At 47.6% G+C, this 20,829-nt stretch overlaps 1 protein-coding gene across 4 annotated transcripts in view; it reads left to right on the top strand.

Moving 5' to 3' along the window:
• The window catches only part of MEGF8 (multiple EGF like domains 8), a 106,906-nt gene that overhangs the window by 50,487 nt on the left and 35,590 nt on the right, over positions 1–20,829 (top strand). For all 4 annotated transcript variants that reach the window (XM_063942335.1, XM_063942332.1, XM_063942333.1 and 1 more), the window contains exons 8-10: positions 14,509–14,689; positions 15,681–15,829; positions 17,418–17,543. In XM_063942335.1, the coding sequence (XP_063798405.1) occupies positions 14,509–14,689; positions 15,681–15,829; positions 17,418–17,543 (456 nt within the window). The remainder of the gene's footprint in view (positions 1–14,508; positions 14,690–15,680; positions 15,830–17,417; positions 17,544–20,829) is intronic.

Here is a 20,829-nt window from a genome sequence, read left to right as displayed (position 1 = left end):
GTTATAGTGTTAATCCCTGCATTATATAGCGCTCTGGTGTGTGCTGGCATACTCTCTCTCTGTCTCCCCAAAGGACTTTGTGGGGTCCTGTCCTCGGTCAGAGCATTCCCTGTGTGTGTGCGGTGTGTCGGTACGGCTGTGTCGACATGTTGGATGAGGAAGGTTACGTGGAGGCGGAGCAGAGGCCGATAAATGGGATGTCGCCCCCTGTGGGGCCGATACCAGAGTGGATGGATAGGTGGAAGGTATTAACCGACAATGTCAACTCCTTACATAAAAGGCTGGATGACGTAACAGCTGTGGGACAGCCGGCTTCTTAGCCTGCGCCAGCCCAGGCGTCTCAAAGGCCATCAGGGGCTCAAAAAACGCCCGTTACCTCAGATGGCAGACACAGATGTCGACACGGAGTCTGACTCCAGTGTCGACGAGGTTGAGATATATATACACAGTCCACTAGGAACATCCGTTACATGATCTCGGCAATGAAAAATGTGTTACACATTTCTGACAGGAACCCAACTACCACATAAAAGGGGTTTTATTTTTGGGGAGAAAAAGCAGCCAGTGTTTTGTTCCCCCATCAGATGAGTGAATGAAGTGTGTAAAGAAGCGTGGGTTCCCCCGATAAGAAACTGGTAATTTCTAAAAAGTTACTGATGGCGTACCCTTTCCCGCCAGAGGATAGGTCACGTTGGGAGATATCCCCTAGGGTGGATAAGGCGCTCACACGTTTGTCAAAAAAGGTGGCACTGCCGTCTTAGGATACGGCCACCTTGAAGGAGCCTGCTGATAAAAAGCAGGAGGCTATCCTGAAGTCTGTATATACACACTCAGGTTCTATACTGAGACCTGCAATTGCCTCAGCATAAATAGTGCTGCTGCAGCGTGGTCTGATACCCTGTCAGATAATATTAATACCTTAGACAGGGATAATATTTTGCTAACATAGAGCATATTAAAGACGTCGTCTTATATATGAAGGATGCACAGAGGGATATTTGCCGGCTGGCATCCAGAATTAATGCAAGGTCCATACTGCCAGGAGGGTATTAGAAACCCGGCAGTGGACAGGTGATGCTGCCTTTAAAAGGCACATGGAGATTCTGCCTTATAAGGGTGAGGAATTGTTTGGGGATGGTCTCTGGGACCTCGTATCCACAGCAACAGCTGGGAAGAAATTTTTTTACCTCAGGTTTCCTCACAGCCTAAGAAAGCACCGTATTTTCAGGTACAGTCCTTTCGGCTTCAGAAAAGCAAGCGGGTCAAAGGCGCTTCCTTTCTGCACAGAGACAAGGGAAGAAGGAAAAAGCTGCACCAGACAGCCAGTTCCCAGGATCAAAAATCTTCCCCCACTTCCTCTGAGTCCACCGCATGATGCGGGGGCTCCACAGGTGGAGACAGGTGCGGTGGGGGCGCGTCTCGGGAACTTCAGGGACCAGTGGGCTTGCCCACAGGTGGATCCCTAGGTTCTGCAAGTAGTATCACAGGGATACAGGCTGGAGTTCGAGGCGACTCCCCCTCGCCGTTACCTCACATCAGCCTTGCCTGCTGCCCTCGGAGAAAGGTAGTACTGGCGGCAATTCAAAGGTACCCCTCCTTCAACAAGGCCGGGGTTACTATTCCAAAATGTTGTGGTACCGAAACCAGACGGTTCGGTGAGACCCATTCTAAAATTGAAATCCTTGAACACTTATATACGAAGGTTCAAGTTCAAAATGGAATCGCTCAGGGCGATTATTGCAAGCCTGGAGAATTTCATGGTATCACTGGACATCAAGGATGCTTACCTGCATGTCCCTATTTACCCTCTTCACCAGGAGTACCTCAAAATTGTGGTACAGGATTGTCATTACCAATTCCAGACGTTGCCGTTGGTCTGTCCCCGGCACCGAGGTATTTACCAAGGTAATGGCCGAAATAATTATCCCGTACTTGGACGATCTCCTTATAAAGGCGAGGTCCAGGGAGCAGTTGTTCGTCGGAGTAGCACTATTTCGGGAAGTGCTACAACAGCACGGCTGGATTCTGAATATTCCAAAGTCGCAGCTGGTTCCTACGACGCGTCTACTGTTCCTGGGTATGGTTCTGGACACAGAACAGGATAAAAAGGGTTTCTCCCGGAGGAGAAGTCCAAGGAGTTGTCGTCTCTAGACAGAGACCTCCTAATACAAATACAGGTGTCGGTACATCAATGCACGCGAGCCCTGGGAAAGATGGTAGCTTCTTACGAAGAAATTCCATTCGCCAGGTCCCATGCAAGGATCTTCCAGTGGGATCTGTTGGACAAGTGTTCCGGGTCGCATCTTCAGATGCATCGGCGGATAACCCTATCTCCAAGGGCCAGGGTGTCGCTGTTGTGGTGGCTGCAGAGTGCTCATCTTCTAGGGGGCCGCAGATTCGGCATACAGGACTGGGTCCTGGTGACCACGGATGCCAGCCTTCGAGGCTGGGGGGCAGTCACACAGGGAAGAAACTTCCAAGGCTATGGAAAAGTCAGGAGACTTCCCTACACATAAATATTCTGGAACTAAGGGCCATTTACATTGCCCTAAGTCAGGCTAGACCCCTGCTTCAACACCGGCCGGTGCTGATCCAGTCAGACAACATCACGGCGGTCGCTCATGTAAACCGACAGGGCGGCACCTGAAGCAGGATGGCGATGGCAGAAGCCACAAGGATTCTCCGATGGGCGGAAAATCATGTGTTAGCACTGTCAGCAGTGTTCATTCCCGGAGTGGACAACTGAGAAGCAGACTTTCTCAGAAGACACGACCTCCACCCGGGAGAGTGGGGACTTCATCCAGAAGTCTTCCAAATGATTGTACACCGTTGGGAAAGGCCACAGGTGGACATGATGGCGTCCCGCCTCAACAAAAAGCTACAAAGATATTGCGCCAGGTCAAGGGACCCTCAGGCGATAGCTGTGGACGCTCTGGTAACACCGTGGGTGTACCAGTCGGTGTATGTGTTCCCTTCTCTGCCTCTCTTACCCAGGGTAATGAGAATAATAAGAAGGAGAGGAGTAAGAACTATACTCATTGTTCCGGGTTGGCCAAGAAGAGCTTGGTAACCAGAACTCCAAGAAATGATCTCAGAGGACCCATGGCCTCTGCCGCTCAGACAGGACCTGCTGCAGCAGGGGGCCTGTCTGTTCCAAGACGTACCGCGGCTGCGTTTGACGGCATGGCGGTTGAACGCCGGATCCTGAAGGAAAAGGGCATTCCGGAGGAAGTTATCCCTACGCTATTTAAAGCTAGGAAAGAAGTGAACGCAAACCATTATCACCGCATATGGCGGAAATATGTTGCGTGCTGTGAGGCCAGGAAGGCCCCAAAGGAGGAATTTCAGCTAGGTCGATTTCTGCACTTCCTACAGTCAGAGGTGACTATGGGCCTAAAATTGGGTTCCATTAAGGTCCAGATTTCGGCTCTATCGATTTTCTTCCAAAATAGAACTGGCTTCACTGCCTGAAGTTCAGACTTTTGTTAAGGGAGTGCTGCATAGTCAGCCCCCGTTTGTGCCTCCAGTGGCAACGTGGGATCTCAACGTGGTGTTGGATTTCCTGAAGTCGCTTTGGGATGAGCCACTTAAATCCGTGGAGCTACAATACCTCACGTGGAAAGTGGTCATGCTGTTGGCCTTGGCGTCGGCCAGGCATGTATCAGAATTGGCGGCTTTGTCATACAAAAGCCCTTATCTGTATTTTATATGGATAAGGCGGAATTGAGGACTCGTTCCCAAATCCTTCCTAAGGTGGTATCGGTTTTTCATGTGAACCAACCTATTGTGGTGCCTGCGGCTACTTGGGACTTGGAGGATTCCAAGTTACTGGACGTAGTCAGGGCCCTGAAAAGTATGTGTTTCCAGGACGGCTGGAGTCAGGAAAACCGACTCGCTATTTATCCTGTATGCACCCAACAAGCTGGGTGCTCCTGCTTCTAAGCAGACTATTGCTCGCTGGATCTGTAGCACGATTCAACTTGCACATTCTGCGGCTGGACTGCCGCACCCTAAATCTGTAAAAGCCCATTCCACGAGTAAAGTGGGCTCTTCTTGGGCGGCTGCCCGAGGGGTCTCGGCTTTACAACTTTGCCGAGCTGTTACTTGGTCGGGTTCAAACATTTTGGCAAGAGTCTACAAGTTTGATACCCTGGCTGAGGAGTACCTAGAGTTTGCTCATTCGGTGCTGCAGAGTCATCCGCACTCTCCTGCCCGTTTGGGAGCTTTGGTATAATCCCCATGGTCCTTACGGAGTCCCAGCATCCACTTAGGACGTCAGAGAAAATAAGATTTTACTCACCGGTAAATCTATTTCTCGTAGTCCGTAGTGGATGCTGGGCGCCCATCCCAAGTGCGGATTGTCTGCAATACTTGTTTATAGTTATTGCCTAACTAAAGGGTTATTGTTGAGCCATCTGTTGAGGCTCAGTTATATTTCATACTGTTAACTGGGTATAGTATCACGAGTTATACGGTGTGATTGGTGTGGCTGGTATGAGTCTTACCCGGGATTCAAAATCCTTCCTTATTGTGTCAGCTCTTCCGGGCACAGTATCTTAACTGAGGTCTGGAGGAGGGTCATGGTGGGAGGAGCCAGTGCACACCAGGTGTAGTCCTAAAGCTTTCTTTAGTTGTGCCCAGTCTCCTGCGGAGCCGCTATTCCCCATGGTCCTTACGGAGTCCCAGCATCCACTACGGACTACGAGAAATAGATTTACCGGTGAGTAAAATCTTATTTTCGCTGCCCAAGCTTCTAGTTTAACTAAGTCGTTCTGAAGCGACTCAGCATCCCCCTCCGCATTTATAACTGTACACAATTTGGTATCATCTGCAAATATTGACATCATGCTCTCTAGACCTTCTGTTAGGTCTTTAATGAAAATATTGAACAATAGCGGTCCTAATACTGAGCCTTGCGGCACACCACTTAGCACTTCAGTCCAAGTTGAAAAAGATCCATTAACCACAACGCGCTGCTCCCTATTATTTAACCAGTTTTTGACCCAAGTGCATATTGTGCTTCCTAGCCCTGATTCTTGTAGCTTGTAGATAAGTCTCATGTGTGGTACAGTGCTGAATGCTTTGGCAAAATCTAAAAAGATTACATCCACCTCTTTACCCTGATCTAGGTTTGCGCTTACTGTTTCATCAAAGCCAAGTAAGTTGGTTTGACAGGATCTGTCCTTCATAAACCCATGTTGATTCCTTTTAATTACCTTATTGACTTCAAGGAACTTCTGAATACTATCTCTTAGAATACCTTCCAATACTTTCCCCACTATAGATTTAAGACTAACTGGTCTATAATTACCTGGTTCAGCTTTACTTCCCTTTTTGAATATAGGCACTACTTCCGCTATACGCCAGTCTTTGGGAACCATACCTGATATTACTGAATCCTTAAAGATCAAAAATAGCGGTTTTGCAAGTTCAGAGTGAAGCTCCATTAGAACCCTTGGGTGAATACCATCGGGACCTGGTGACTTATTAATCTTTAAATGTTTTAATCGGTCACAGACTACTTCCTCACTTAAATAAGTACCTATCAGTGGGATATTCTCATTATTGAGATTGTGTTAGTCCCTGAATTGGGTCCTCTCTAGCAAATACTGTTGAAAAAAACTCATTTAGTGTGTCCGCTATGTCATTATCATTTTTGCTTAAGACTTCCAACTCTTTTAAAGGGCCTATACACTCCTTCTTTAATCTCTTGCTATTAATGTATTTAAAGAATTTTTTGGGATTCGCTTTGCTTTCCTTTGCTACTAGTTTTTCAGTTTCTACTTTAGCCGCTCTTATTTCCTTTTTGAATATTTTGTTACATTCCTTATAGTGCTGAAATGACTCTGCTTCCCCGTCAGATTTGTATTTTTTAAATGCTCGCCTTTTCTTGTCCATAAGTTCCTTTATCTTTTTGTTAAGCTACATCGGTTTATGATTTTTATTCCTTTTTTTGCTGCTCGTAGGAATAAATTTGAGTGTATTTTTAGCTAGCAGGAATTTTAGTACCTCCCATTTCTCCGTAGTATTTTTTTCCTAAAAACAAACCTTCCCATTCAATATCCCTGAAAAATACCCTCATCTTTTCAAAATTCGCTTTGCTAAAGTTTAGAGTCCTAGTTGAGCCAGTATAGGGCTGTTTATGAAAACTGATATTGAATGTGACCATATTGTGGTCGCTGTTTCCTATGGGTTCCCTTACTATAATACCTGATACCAAATCCCCATTGTTTGTTAATACCAGGTCTAAGATTGCATTGTACCTAGTTGGTTCCTCAATTAGTTGAACTAAGTAGTTATCATTAAGTGTGTTTAAAAACATATTGCCCCTAGCAGTATCGCATGAATCGTTTTTCCAGTTTATCTCTGGATAGTTAAAATCTCCCATCACTACTATGTCTCCTACTCCTGCTGCTCTTTCAATTTGCTTTAGTAACAATTCCTCATCCGATACGTTGATACCAGGTGGCCTATAGCATACACCCAATACTAACTTTTTTATTCCTTTTTCCCCGCGTGCAATTTCTACCCATAATGTCTCGACAGTGTCTACAGTCCCCTCCTGAATATCTTCCCGTATATCAGGTTTTAAAAACGGCTTTACGTAAAGACACACCCCTCCACCCTTTTTATTTAGTCTGTCTCTCCTAAACAGTGTATAGCCCTCTAGATTGACTGTCCAATCATGAGATTCGTCCCACCAAGTTTCAGTAATGCCTATAATATCATACTGTTTGCTTGCTGCAAGTATTTCTAGTTCGCCCTTTTTACCAGTAATGCTTCTAGCGTTTACATACATACAACTAAGATAAGTATTTTCCCTTGCGTTAGGGACATCTTTCACCTTATGTAGCAATGATGACCTGTAATTGTCATTGGTTAGTGCTTTGGTAAAATCTCTTTTAGTACCCATGTTAGTAACCTTACCGCCTGCTCTTACCCTCCCCCCAACTTCTCCCCCATTTCGTTTACTACCGCCATCCCCACTATTCTCACTGCATGCCCCGCAGTTTCTAGCTAAACCCTCCCCCCATGCTCCTAGTTTAAAATCTCCTCCAACCTTCTAACCATCCTTGCCCCCCAGCACCGCTGCCCCCTCCTCAGTCAGGTGCAATCCATCACGACAAAAGAGATGGCGCCTGACTGAGAAGTCCGCCCAGTGTTCGAGGAACACAAACCCCTCTTTCCTGCACCAATCCCTTAGCCATTCATTTACCTCCCTAATCTCCCTCTGCCTCCCTGGACTAGCGCGTGGCACGGGTAATATTTCGGAGAATATTACCTTAGATATCCTTGCCTTAAGTTTCTTTCCTAAGTCCCTATAGTCTTTCTTAAGGACATCCCACCTTCTGCCAACTTTGTCATTGGTGCCAACGTGCGCCAAGACCGCCGGGTCTTTCCAAGCCCCTCCCAACAATCTATCTACCCGGTCCGCGATGTGCCGTACCCGAGCACCCTGGAGACAACAGACTGTACAGCGATCACGGTCCCGGTAGCAGATTGCCCTATCTGCCTTCCTGATGATAGAATCCCCTACCACCACCATCTGACTAGGTACCTCACTATCTTTTATCCCAACTGCGCCAGAGGGACCGCTGCTCTGGATGCTAGAGGGAGCAGTCTCCTCCGGCACCGTCATTTCTTTACTATCATCCTCCGATTCCTCGTCCAGTCGGGCAAATTTGTTCGGGTTTGATAGTTCGGAGATGTCGAGGCTCCCCCTCTTTTTCTTCCTTCTAACTGTGACCCAGCTGGCTACCTGATCATCATCCTCTTCTAAAAGCAACCCCTCCCGCAACTCCTCCACCGTTCTGTCTAAACTTCGCTCGAGATTGTGAATCTCCCTCAGTCGCGTAACTGTTTGCTCTAGATCAGTTACCTGGGCTTCCAGGGCAACCGTACGCTCACACCTCGTGCAGATGTAATCACACTGGGCCGGTAGCTCCAGGTGTGCATACATCTTGCACGACATGCACTGAGTGAGGTCCCCAATCACAGCCCCTCCCATATTGTTTGTAAGGTCTAACCCCCTGTTACTCTCAAAAAGAAGCAAAAAGAAAAAGTAGAAGACAATCTCACTTATACAATAATTAAGCTGGCTTATACGTATCTATATTTGTGCGGTTCTTGGTCCTTCACTTTTAAGCAGCTGTAGTACTCTCTCCTGCGGCACCAATACTCCACTTAACAGTTGCAGTTGTTCCAGCTCACTGCACCTCCTTTTCACTCTGCTTACAGCTCCTGCTAAAAAAAAAAAAAAAAAAAAGCCCCTCACACACGCACAATCACAGCCCCTCTGCTACTCCAAGTATGAGACCCTCTCACTCACTCACAAGGTCAGCCCCTTGCAGCCTCACCAGAAATTTAATGGTACTGCAAATATGTGTGTTCCTGATTGTGTATTATAAAACTCACCTTTTGCTGTTACCAACTCACACTTACAAATCCAAGCAGCACTTTAAAATACAAGCCCTTACAAAGAGCAAGCTCCAAAGAGTCTAATCACTGATTATATAGGCTCAGCCAGCTGCTTTAGTCAGCCCCTCCTCCTCCTGATTACTCACAGCTGATTCAACCCTCTCCCCCTGGCTTTCTCACACTTTTTTCTCTAACGTCCTAGAGGATGCTGGGGACTCCATAGGGACCATGGGGAATAGACGGGCTCCGCAGGAGATAGGGCACTTTAAGAAAGCTTTGGATTCTGGGTGTGCACTGGCTCCTCCCTCTATGTCCCTCCTCCAGACCTCCGTTTTACACTGTGCCCAGAGGAAGATGGGCGCACTGCACGGAGCTCTCCTGAGTTCTTTGCATTAGAAAGCATTTTTGTTTGGATTTTTCTATTTTTACAGGGAGCACTGCTGGCAACAGGCTCCCTGCATCGAGGGACTGGGGAGAGAGGAGCAGACCTACTTAAATGATAGGATCTGCTTCCTCGGCTACTGGACACCATTAGCTCCAGATGGGATGAACACAGGTTCGTCCTGGGCGTCCACCCCCGGAGCCACGCCGCCGTTCTCCTCACAGAGCCAGAAGAACAGAAGCAAGAAGACGTCTCATGCGGCAGAAGCCTTCAGCGGCTTCACTGAGGTAACGCACAGCACCGCAGCTGTGCGGCATTGCTCCACACACCTCACGCACTCCGGTCACTGTATAGGTGCAGGGCGCAGGGGGGGCGCCCTGGGCAGCAATAATAACACCTCAAAACATGGCAAAAAGATATATACATGTACAGCTGGGCACTGTATATGTATATAAAAGAGCCCCCGCCATTTTTACACAAATTTGAGCGGGACCGAAGCCCGCCGCCGAGGGGGCGGGGCTTCTCTCTCAGCACTCACCAGCGCCATTTTTCTCTCCACAGAACGCTGAGAGGAAGCTCCCCGGACTCTCCCCTGCTTACACACGGTGAAGGGGTGTTTAAAAGAGAGGGGGGGGGCACATAATTGGCGGATAAGATATTATACAGCGCTGCTGGGGAAAAACATTTTGTGTTGGTCTCCAGGGTCATTGCGCTGGGGTGTGTGCTGGCATACTCTCTCTCTGTCTCTCCAAAGGGCCTTAAAGGGGATACTGTCTTCAGAAAAGAGTTTCCCTGTGTGTGTGAAGTGTGTCTGTACGTGTGTGTCGACATGTTTGACGAGGAAGGCTCGCTTAATGTGGAGGGGGAGTGTTTGAATGTCAGGTCGCCATCGGCAACGCCGACACCGGACTGGGTGGATATGCTGAATGTCTTAAATGCAAATGTGAACCTCCTGCATAAAAGGTTAGACAAGGCTGAGGCTAGGGATCAGTCAGATAGCCAGACCGTGCCTGTCCCTGTGGCGCCAGGACCTTCAGGGTCTCAAAAGCGCCCCATATCCCAGGTCGCTGACACAGATACCGACTCTAGTGTCGACTATGAGGATGCAAAATTACAGCCGAAGGTGGCAAAGGGTATTCGATACATGATTATTGCCATAAAAGAGGTTTTGCATATTACTGAGGAACCCACTGTCCCTGACACGAGGGTTCACATGTATAAAGGGAAAAAGCCTGAGGTCACGTTTCCGTCCTCATTTGAGCTAAGCGAATTGTGCGAAAAGGCTTGGGAGTCTCCGGATAGGAGACTACATGTTCCCAAAAGGATTCTTATGGCGTATCCTTTTCCCCAGAAGGATAGGATACGATGGGAATCTTAGCCTAAAGTAGACAAGGCGCTGACACGCTTATCCAAGAAGGTGGCACTGCCTTCTCCGGATACTGCTTCCCTCAAGGATCCTGCTGATCGCAAGCAGGAAATTACCTTGAAGCACATTTACACACATTCAGGAACTATCGTTAGACCGGCCATGGCGTCGGCCTGGGTTTGTAGTGCTGTCGTGGCATGGGCAGACTCCTTATCTACGGAGATTGACACCTTAGATAGGGATACCATTCTAATGACCATTGAGCGTATCAGAGATGCTGCCTTGTATATGAGGGATGCTCAGAGAGACATTTGTTTACTATGCTCCAGAATAAACGCTATGTCTATTTCTGCTAGGCGACTCTTGTGGACCCGACAGTGGACGGGAGACGCCGACTCAAAGCGGCATATGGAGTCATTGCCTTACAAGGGGGAGGAGTTGTTTGGAGAAGGCCTCTCGGACCTTGTCTCTACTGCTACGGCCGGTAAATCGAATTTTTTACCTTATGTTCCCATGCAGCATGCTAAGAAGGTACCGCATTATCAAATGCAGTCCTTTCGTTCCAATAAAAGCAAGAAGGTACGAGGATCGTCCTTTGTTGCCAGAGGTAAAGGCAAGGGAAAAAAGCTGCACTCGGCTAGTTCCCAAGAGCAGAAGTCCTCCCCTACTTCCGCAAAGTCCACCGCATGACGCTGGGGCTTTCCGGGAAGGGGTCAGATCAAGTGGGGGCACGTCTTCCTCTTTTCAGCCACGTCTGGGTTCTCTCACAGGTGGATCCCTGGGCAATAGAGATTGTTTCCCAGGGATACAGACTGGAATTCGAAGACATGCCTCCTCGCCGGTTTTTCAAATCGGCTCTGCCGGCTTCCCCATCGGAGAGGGAGCCGATGTTGGCTGCAATTCACAAATTGTACATTCAACAGGTGATAGTCGAAGTTCCTCATCTCCAGCAAGGAGAGGGTTATTATTCATCCCTGTTTGTGGTACCGAAACCGGACGGTTCGGTCAGACCCATTTTAAATCTGAAATCCCTGAACCTGTACTTGAAGAGGTTCAAGTTCAAAATGGAATCGCTCAGAGCGGTCATCGCCAGCCTGGAGGGAGGGGATTGGATGGTGTCCCTGGACATAAAGGATGGTACCTTCATGTTCCGATTTTCCCTCCTCACCAGGCGTTCCTGAGATTTGCAGTACAGGACTGTCACTACCAATTTCAGACGTTGCCGTTTGGTCTTTCCACGGCCCCAAGAATTTTCACCAAGGTAATGGCGGAAATGATGGTGCTCCTGCGCAGGCAGGGCGTCACAATTATCCCGTACTTGGACGATCTCCTCATAAAGGCGAGATCTCGGGAGAAGTTGCTGGACAGCGTGTCTCTGTCCGTGAAGACGTTGCAGAGCCACGGCTGTATTCTCAATTTACCGAAATCCCAGCTAGTCCCTGCAACGCGTCTGACCTTTTTGGGCCTGATTCTAGACACAGACCAAAAAAGAGTTTTTCTTCCAGTGGAGAAGGCTCAGGAGCTCGTAGCTCTGGTCAGGAACCTATTGAAGCCAAAAAAGGTTTCAGTGCATCATTGCACGAGGGTTCTGGGGAAGATGGTGGCTTCATACGAGGCCATCCCCTTCTGCAGGTTCCATGCAAGGACCTTTCAATGGGACCTATTGGACAAATGGTCCCAGTCCCATCTACACATGCAAAAACAGATCACCCTGTCTCCCAGGGCCAGGGTGTCTCTCCTGTGGTGGCTGCACAGTGCTCACCTCCTGGAGGGTTGCAGGTTCGGCATTCAGGACTGGATCCTGGTGACCACGGACGCGAGCCTCCGAGGTTGGGGAGCTGTCGCACTAGGAAGAAATATCCAGGGTCTCTGGTCAAGCCTAGAGACTGGTCTCCACATCAATGTCCTGGAGTTGAGGGCCATATACAACGCCCTACGCTAAGCGGAGGAATGGCTTCGGAACAAACCGGTTCTGATTCAGTCAGACAATGTCACGGCAGTGGCTCATGTAAACCGCCAAGGCGGCACAAGGAGCAGAGTGGCCATGGCAGAGGCGACCAGGATTCTACGCTGGGCGGAAGGCCATGTAACCGCACTATCAGCAGTGTTCATCCCGGGGGTGGACAACTGGGAGGCAGGCTTCCTCAGCAGGCACGACCTGCATCCGGGAGAGTGGGGACTTCATCAAGAAGTCTTCACACAGATCACGGATTGGTGGGGACTGCCTCAGATAGACATGATGGCGTCCCGCCTCAACAAAAAGCTGAAGAGGTATTGCGCCATGTCAAGAGACCCTCAGGCGGTTGCGGTAGACGCTCTGGTGACACCTTGGGTGTTCAGATCGGTCTATGTGTTTCCTCCTCTTCCTCTCATACCCAAGGTGTTGAGGATAATCAGAATAAGAAGGGTCAGAACAATCCTCATTGTTCCAGATTGGCCAAGGAGGACTTGGTATCCGGATCTGCAAGAGTTGCTCACAGAAGATCCGTGGCCTCTTCCTCTAAGGCAGGACCCACTGCAGCAGGGGCCCTGTCTGTTCCAAGACTTACCGCGGCTGCGTTTGACGGCATGGCGGTTGAACGCCGGATCCTAGCGGAAAAAGGGATTCCGGAGGAGGTTGTTCCTACCCTGATCAAGGCTAGGAAGGACGTGACGTTGAAACATTATCACCGTATATGGCGAAAATATGTTTCTTGGTGTGAGGCCAGAGCTGCTCCTACGGAGGAGTTCCAGTTGGGCCGTCGTCTTCACTTCCTTCAAACGGGAGTGAATTTGGGCCTAAAATTAGGGTCCATAAAGGTTCAAATTTCGGCCTTATCCATTTTCTTTCAAAGAGAATTGGCTTCTCTTCCTGAAGTAGACTTTTTTGAAGGGCGTGCTGCATATTCAGCCTCCCTTTGTACATCCGGTGGCGCCTTGGGACCTTAACGTGGTATTAAGTTTCCTCAAGTCACCTTGGTTTGAACCACTCAAAACAGTGGAGTTGAAATACCTCACTTGGAAAGTGGTCATGTTGTTGGCCTTGGCTTCTGCAAGGCGGGTTTCGGAATTGGCGGCTTCATCATATAAAAGCCCATACCTGATTTTTCACGTATATAGGGCAGAGTTGAGGACTCGTCCTCAATTTCTGCCCAAGGTGGTCTCATCTTTTCATATGAACCAACCTATTGTCGTGCCTGTGGCTACACGAGACTTGGAGGATTCCGAGTCCCTGGATGTGGGCAGGGCTTTGAAGATTTATGTGACCAGAACAGCTATGATCAGGAAGACCGAAGCTCTGTTTGTTCTGTATGCGGCCAACGAGGTCGGCGCTCCTGCTTCAAAGCAGACTATTGCTCGCTGGATCTGTAACACGATTCAGCAGGCGCATTCTTCGGCAGGATTGCCATTGCCTAAATTGGTTAAGGCCCATTCCACTAGGAAGGTGGGCTCTTCTTGGGCGGCTACCCGAGGGGTCTCGGCACTACAACTGTGCCGAGCTGCTACTTGGTCGGGGTCAAACACCTTTGCAAAGTTCTATAAGTTTGATTCCCTGGCTGAGGAGGACCTCCTGTTTGCTCAATCGGTGCTGCATAGTCATCCGCACTCTCCCGCCCGTTTGGGAGCTTTGGTATAATCCCCATGGTCCTTACGGAGTCCCCAGCATCCTCTAGGACGTTAGAGAAAATAAGATTTTACTTACCGGTAAATCTATTTCTCGTAGTCCGTAGAGGATGCTGGGCGCCCGTCCCAAGTGCGGACTTCTTCTGCAAGACTTGTATATAGTTATTGCTTACATAAGGGTTATGGTATAGTTGATCGGGGTTGACCCGAGGCTATGCTATTGTTCATACTGTTAACTGGGTAGTTTATCACAAGTTATACGGTGTGATTGGTGTGGCTGGTATGAATCTTGCCCTTAGATTTACAAAAATCCTTTCCTTGTACTGTTCATCTCCTCTGGGCACAGTTTCTCTAACTGAGGTCTGGAGGAGGGACATAGAGGGAGGAGCCAGTGCACACCCAGAATCCAAAGGTTTCTTAAAGTGCCTTATCTCCTGCGGAGCCCGTCTATTCCCCATGGTCCTTACGGAGTCCCCAGCATCCTCTACGGACTACGAGAAATAGATTTACCGGTAAGTAAAATCTTTTTTTTTTTTCCCTCCAAATAACAAACAAACCACACCCAGTACAGATACAAACAAAAGAACCAGTATAGATACAATCAATCAGATTCAGATTAACTTTCTCTCACAATATTACTATCCCTATATGGATAGACAGAGAATAATCAGAAAATAATCAGCATCCATCTTGTAGCTTACTGCCTTGCATCTCTCATTATCCTTTGTCCCCTATGCAGGTCGCACATCTCGTGACGTCTTTTCCTCCAGGATGTACCGCTTCAACCTCCACTCCTGGGAGTGGGAGCAGGTTTTCCCGGCTGGAGGGAAGCCACCAGCTGCAGCTGGCCACTCTATGGTGTTTCACGCTGCGTCCCGATCGCTGCTGGTTTATGGTGGTCACCGGCCCTCCACTGCACGGTAATAACCAAACAAATCTTCTAAAACAGACAAGTTGGAGGCGTGGCCCATAGCATCTATTCATTTTCTAGAATGCAAAAGAGAAATCGACACCACCGCCTTCTTATTTTTATATGTTTTATTAAATAATTCTAGACGTAAGGAAACTTTCCTCCTTTTGCTGGCAGATGTCCCTTGCAGTATCCTTTTTTTTTTAATGAGGTTTCCTTCCTCGAGTTTTCAGCAAACCTCCATACCGCTATCTACAGATATGCATCAATGCTGCAGTCACGCCAAACAGCCCCTCTCTGTGCTCCAGGTCCCGTGAGACTCTGCTAGCGTCGGGCATCTTTTTTTGCTGAAAATGTGCCTTATTCGCGATGTGGCTAGGACGCACCAGGGGACTATGCTTGATTTGTTCTGTGACCTTCGCGATTCTGCACTGCGCTTTTGCAGTATATATATGTATGTGTATATATGTGTGTGTGTGTGTGTGTGTGTGTGTGTGTGTGTGTGTATATATATATATATATATATATATAGTATATGTATGTGTGTGTATGTGTATATGTATATATATATATATATATATATATATTATATATTTACTGAAACAGTAAGCCAAGTATAGACTTGTTGCTTTTGTAATTTATATATGGCAACACTAGCCGTTTTCTTTTTTTTTTACTTTGTTCTTAATATTGTTATAAATGTGATTGTTGATTCATTTAAAAAAAAATATATGTGTAATTGTATTTTGTGCACTTCCGGACTATGTTTCCGGGTGGGGGAAGCCACTTGATGTATTTTAGCACACACTGTTTGATTCACCTGTATCCTGACGAAAGAATTGAAGTAAGAATTCTGAAACGTTGACTATCTATCTATCTATCTATCTATCTAATGTGTGTGTGTGTGTGTGTGTGTGTGTGTGTTGATATCATAAGGTTACCATGTGTTTCTGTCCTTAGTGTCAGTCATTGTTACATTCGATTTGTGTTCCCCTACCTAGGTTCAGTATACGTGTTAATACTACAGATCTGTTTCATGTGGATTTAAATTACTGGACCACTCTTAAGCCCCGAGACGGAACCCGTGGCGGCCCCCGTGAGAGAGCGTTCCACAGTGCCAGTGTCATAGGAAACTATATGGTGATATACGGTGAGATTTTCTGTCTCTGTTTAATTGGTCAGTGTCACTTACATGATGTGTTGGCTATGTAGCGTGTTATCTGTAACTGCATATACAGGTGGTGGTCCCTTTATCTGGGACATTGGATAATTGGGTTCTCTCTTGGGAGCAGTGTTTGTGCTGATGTTTTGCACTGCACGGGCTGCATGTCGGCTGCCAGACGCTTGGATGCAGTTTCCCATTCGGCCTGTGAAAGCATTAGTTATGGACTGGTTACTGCCAGACATTCAGTTGCTTCCTCTTCTTTCCTTCATAAGCTTTATAGTGCTGATCAATAAAATTATTATATATAGTATATGAGCTGCTGACTTTCAGAGCAGGGTGGTATTGCGGTGGAGGGTTGAGGAAGTGCTCTACAATGACTTTTCTTTCTACTCTGCCTCCCTCCCTCCTATAAAATCAGGCAGACAGGCTGGTTTGTGAGACTGCTGTGGGTGGTAATAAGCATTGTGTATTGTGCTGTGTGTTATGCACTGATTATTACACTTCTACAGCTGTGTTTCCAGTATAGCGGCATTTCACGGTAGTGAGGACCAATGTATTTGAAGGGAGTGATATAATTTCATACATCTATGGCAAATGGACGCTTTCAAATTCCATCAATTCCAAGCATACCAGCACACATATGGTCCTCACTGTCCTTCCCTCTCCTTCAAATGTCCTTTGTTACAGGGACACCATTGGTTACAAGTCCCCTTCTGGCCTTCCCTCACTTGTTACCGGGCCCCCAGTGGCCTTTCCTCTCGTTACAGGGCCCCACTGGCCTTCCCTCACTTGTTGTAGGTCTACAACTCACCTTCCCTCGCGTATTACAAGGCCACCACTGGTCATACCTCATTTGCTACAGGGACTCCACTGACATTCTCTCACTTGTTACATGACCCCCATTGGCTTTTCCTCACTTGTTAAAGTAACCCCACTGGCCTTCCCTAACTTGTTGCAGGGCTCCAACTCACCTTCTCTCACGTGTTACAGGGCTCCCACTGGTCATCCCTCAGTTATAGGGCTCCCACTGGCCTTCTCTCACTTGTTGCATGGCACCCACTGGCCTTCACTCCCTTGTAACAGGGCCTTCACTGACCTTCCCTCACTTGCTACAGGGCCCCCAATGGCCATCCGTAACATGCTACAGTGCCCCCACTGACCTTCCCTCAGTTGTTATAGGGTTCCCATTGGCTTCCCTCACTTGTTACAGGGCCCCCACTGACCTTTACCTCGGTTGTTACAGGGTCCCCACTGGCCTTCCCTCGGTTGTTACAGGGCCCCCACTGGCCTTCCCTCACTTGCTACAGGGCATTGCGGGAGTGAAAGGCCTGTAAGGGAGAGACTGAGGTGGTGAACCTTATCCCAGAAGAAGTTAATCTTTGGAGCTCAATTAGTTTTTAAAAATCCTGCACCTAATTGAAAATTTAGCCAAATGGTTACTTCTTTACACTTCAAAAGTTTATGCTGCAGAAAATGATCAAAGGCTATAGAATGCCACTTGTAATGGTTTATTGCATTGTGTATTTATCTGTTGAGAAATCCCCCTCTATTTGTATGTTATGTTTGGTTGTAGGAGGGAACCTACACATCCACTATCAGGAGGAGAAGTGTTATGATGAAGAAATATTCTTTTACCATCTTGGCTGTCACCAGTGGGTTCCCAGCGATATTCTGAACCAGATCATGCCACCCCATCAGGGTAAGTTTGCCAGGGACAGCCCTCACTACATTTATTCAGTCCCCTTAATAGTAGGTTAGGTAATCCCTCATCTGCTTTTCCTAATATTCTGACCCAGATCATAACATTACAACTGTAATACTGCTGTATTCTTTACTGTACAACTATTACCCTGGATGAGGCTTCCAGAATGTTTAGATTGAGTCTTTTAATTTTCATAGTGGAAATGTTTGGTATATACATTTATTTTGTTGCATTGGGAGGCATAGGAATGGTGGACATGGCGCACTGCCTCAGGCCATGGGGAACGAGGCATCCTTGCATTGAAGGTGGACGCAATGTGCTGTGCAGAACATCTTATCTGTTGCTGAGAATGGAATTTTCCCCTTAAGATGTAATTTAATTCTTGACATCAATTCAATGCACCATTCCAGGAATAGCACATCGCGTCCTGTGACATCATAATTTATTTTTCATCCACTAGGGGTCACTGGAGTACTCTTGGGATATGGACGGTGCGATAGCAGGGATAGGTCCATTTAAATATTTAAATGTGTAACCCTCCTTCCCCTCCATAAGATGCCTCAGTGTTTTTTTGTGCCTTAATGGGATAGCACGTTCTGGACTGGAGCTCCAGACTTTTTATTTTTTATTTTTAACCACAGCACTTCCCAGCTTCTTAAGAAGCTTGGGTCCGGGTCTGTGGGTGCTGCTACAGGCAGCAAAGGCTTTTTGGTGCTTACACAAGAAGCCCCGCCATAGACCTTCATCAGCATAAGCTTATTCCAGCCTTGGCTGTAGAGATCAGGACAGAGCTTGGAGAGAAGCTGCGTCGTGCCACCAGACCCCGGCAGTGTGGTGCAGAAGGTAATGAGTGGCAGTCAGCTCACGCTGCTGCCGCTCCATTTGTACCAATTTTTTTTTCTTTGTTAAACTATTACATGTGAGCCAGAGATCTGTATATGTGCACGGTGATCGGCTGCCGCCGCTCCGTGTGCATGTAAGAAGTGGCAGGGGCTCACTCTCTCCACATGCTGTAGTATATCACGGCGGACAGCTCCCGCTGCCGCCGCTCTGTGCAGATCCCCAGTAGACACGGCTGCCTACACCGCTCTCCCCAGGCCACAGCTACAATATTGTGTGGGAGGGAGATTCCGTGGAACTGCTACCCTGCGCTGCCGCTCCCCAGCCCCGTTGCTATGAGAGCCGGCGGTCAGCTCCCGCTGCCGCTGCTCTGTGCAGATGCCCACTAGTCATGTCTGCCTACACACTCCCCCCAGCCCACCTCTATGTATTGTGTGGGAGGGAGATTCAGTTGGGACTGCTGCCCTGCGTCGCCCCTTCCCCAGCCCCGTCGCTAGGAGAGCCGGCGGTCAGCTCAGGCTGCCGCTGCTCTGTTTGGGAGGGGGGAAGATTCTGCGTTCCGCTATGCTGCACGTGAGGGGTAATACTAAAAGACAGCCCTGCGCCGCTCGCTTCCAGCACTCCACTGGGTGTGACAGTTCACGCTGCAGCCACTTAGAACAATAGCCGTGGTTTCCACTGAGCTGCTACCCCGAGCTTCCTACATCGGTGACACCATGTCTCACTGCAATAGGCGGTGGGGGGTGATATATTGGCGGCCCCAGCCAGGCAGTGTGATGTGTGTGTATGTATGTGTGTTGGTGGGCTTCGGATATTTCAATAACTTTTCTTGCTTCAATTTCTAAAGGTACTCATCATTTGTCTTATAATTCACCGGTATCCTCTGTGTTACATTCAAACAATTCAATGCCACACCTCATGTCTCTGGAAGAAAGGCCAGGGTCAGGTGGTAGTGAGGTCACTCAGGTCCCAAATATTGATAATCTCATCAGGGCGGTATGCCAGGTGCTAGATTTCCTTAACACATTGTTTGCTAAGAGACAAAGGGTGACTGTGTTTCCTTATTCTGATTCTCTAAATAAGCAGTTGGCGTAAGCATGAAAAAATCCAGATAAACGTTTTTCTACGCCACAGCGATTTCCAAGTTATGACCACTAGATGGGAAAATGCGATGCCAGTGGATTATTCAGTTTCAAAACTGTCAAACAAGTAAACTATTCCAGTCAGAGCTGCAACGACGCTAAAACACCATGTTGAAATCCAGGTATACAGCAGCAGGAGTGTTGCTTAGACCTGCTTTGGTTGGAATTTGGGTTAACAAGGCAGCTTATACATTTCGACGCTCACATTTGTCAGTCGGCTGGGTATTTAGATATGGCTTCTATGGATGTCGGACAGGTTAGTTTTCGGCTTTCAGCTTCACTAATTACAGCCCAATGAGCGCTTTGGTTACGTTCTTGGCAGTTAAGGCTGAGTCAAAACGAAAAATAGAAGCGTTGCCTTATACTGGCGATATGTTATTTGGTCCTGCATTGGACAAATGTATTTCTCAGGCTACTGGGGGAAAGTCTGTTTTCCTACCGTTGCCCGCACCAATTCCTAAAAGACAATATGCTAGACCAGCGTTCAAATCTTTTAGACCTCGGTCCTTTCGAGGCCAGGCCCAAGGAACAACCGTACAAAGTAGACGTGGTAAAGGACGTGGCTTTCAACAAACTACTAACCGTTGTCAAGACATAAAGCCAGCTGACAAACTAGCCCATCTCGGATTTTCAGTTGTTGGAGCACGCCTTCAAACATTTCACTTGCCGTAGTTTCAGACGTCCACAGATGGGTGGATCCGCAATTTAGAATTCAAAGTTTACAAAATAGAGTTCGATTGTCTACCACCGATGCGGTTTTTCAAGACCAGGTCTTCCTGTGTCAGCAGTTCTTCAGACCGCTATTCAGTCTCTCGTACAGTCAGCAGTTTTAATTCAGGTACCCGTACACCAACAAGGTCAAGGGTTTTATTCCAATCCTTTGTAGTACCAAGGCCGGACGGCTCTGTCACACAAATATTGAACTTTAAGGGGGTTCAATCAATAAGTCACTGACTACAAATTCAAGATGGAATCCCTGCAGTCAGGGATTGCAGGTTTAAAACCACAGGAATTCATGATTTCGCTGGATCTCAAGAATGCGTACTTACACATTCCAATTTGATCACTGCATTAGGCGTACTTAACGTTTGCAGTATAATTTCAGGCACTACCATTTGGTCTCTCATCAGCGCCTCGGGTATTCACAAAAGTGATGTCTATGATGATAGCTCATCTCCGATCCCTGGTAGTGATAATAGTTCCGTACTTGGACGACCTTCTCATCAAGGCTTCGTCTCAACAAATACTCCTTCAGAATGCCTTAATGACATACAATGTACTAGTTCAGCACGGTTCGCTTG

This window comes from Pseudophryne corroboree, chromosome 10 (genome assembly GCF_028390025.1).
Source record: "Pseudophryne corroboree isolate aPseCor3 chromosome 10, aPseCor3.hap2, whole genome shotgun sequence".
NCBI classification, from domain to species: domain Eukaryota; kingdom Metazoa; phylum Chordata; class Amphibia; order Anura; family Myobatrachidae; genus Pseudophryne; species Pseudophryne corroboree.
This window is presented reverse-complemented; position numbering and strand designations above follow the sequence as displayed.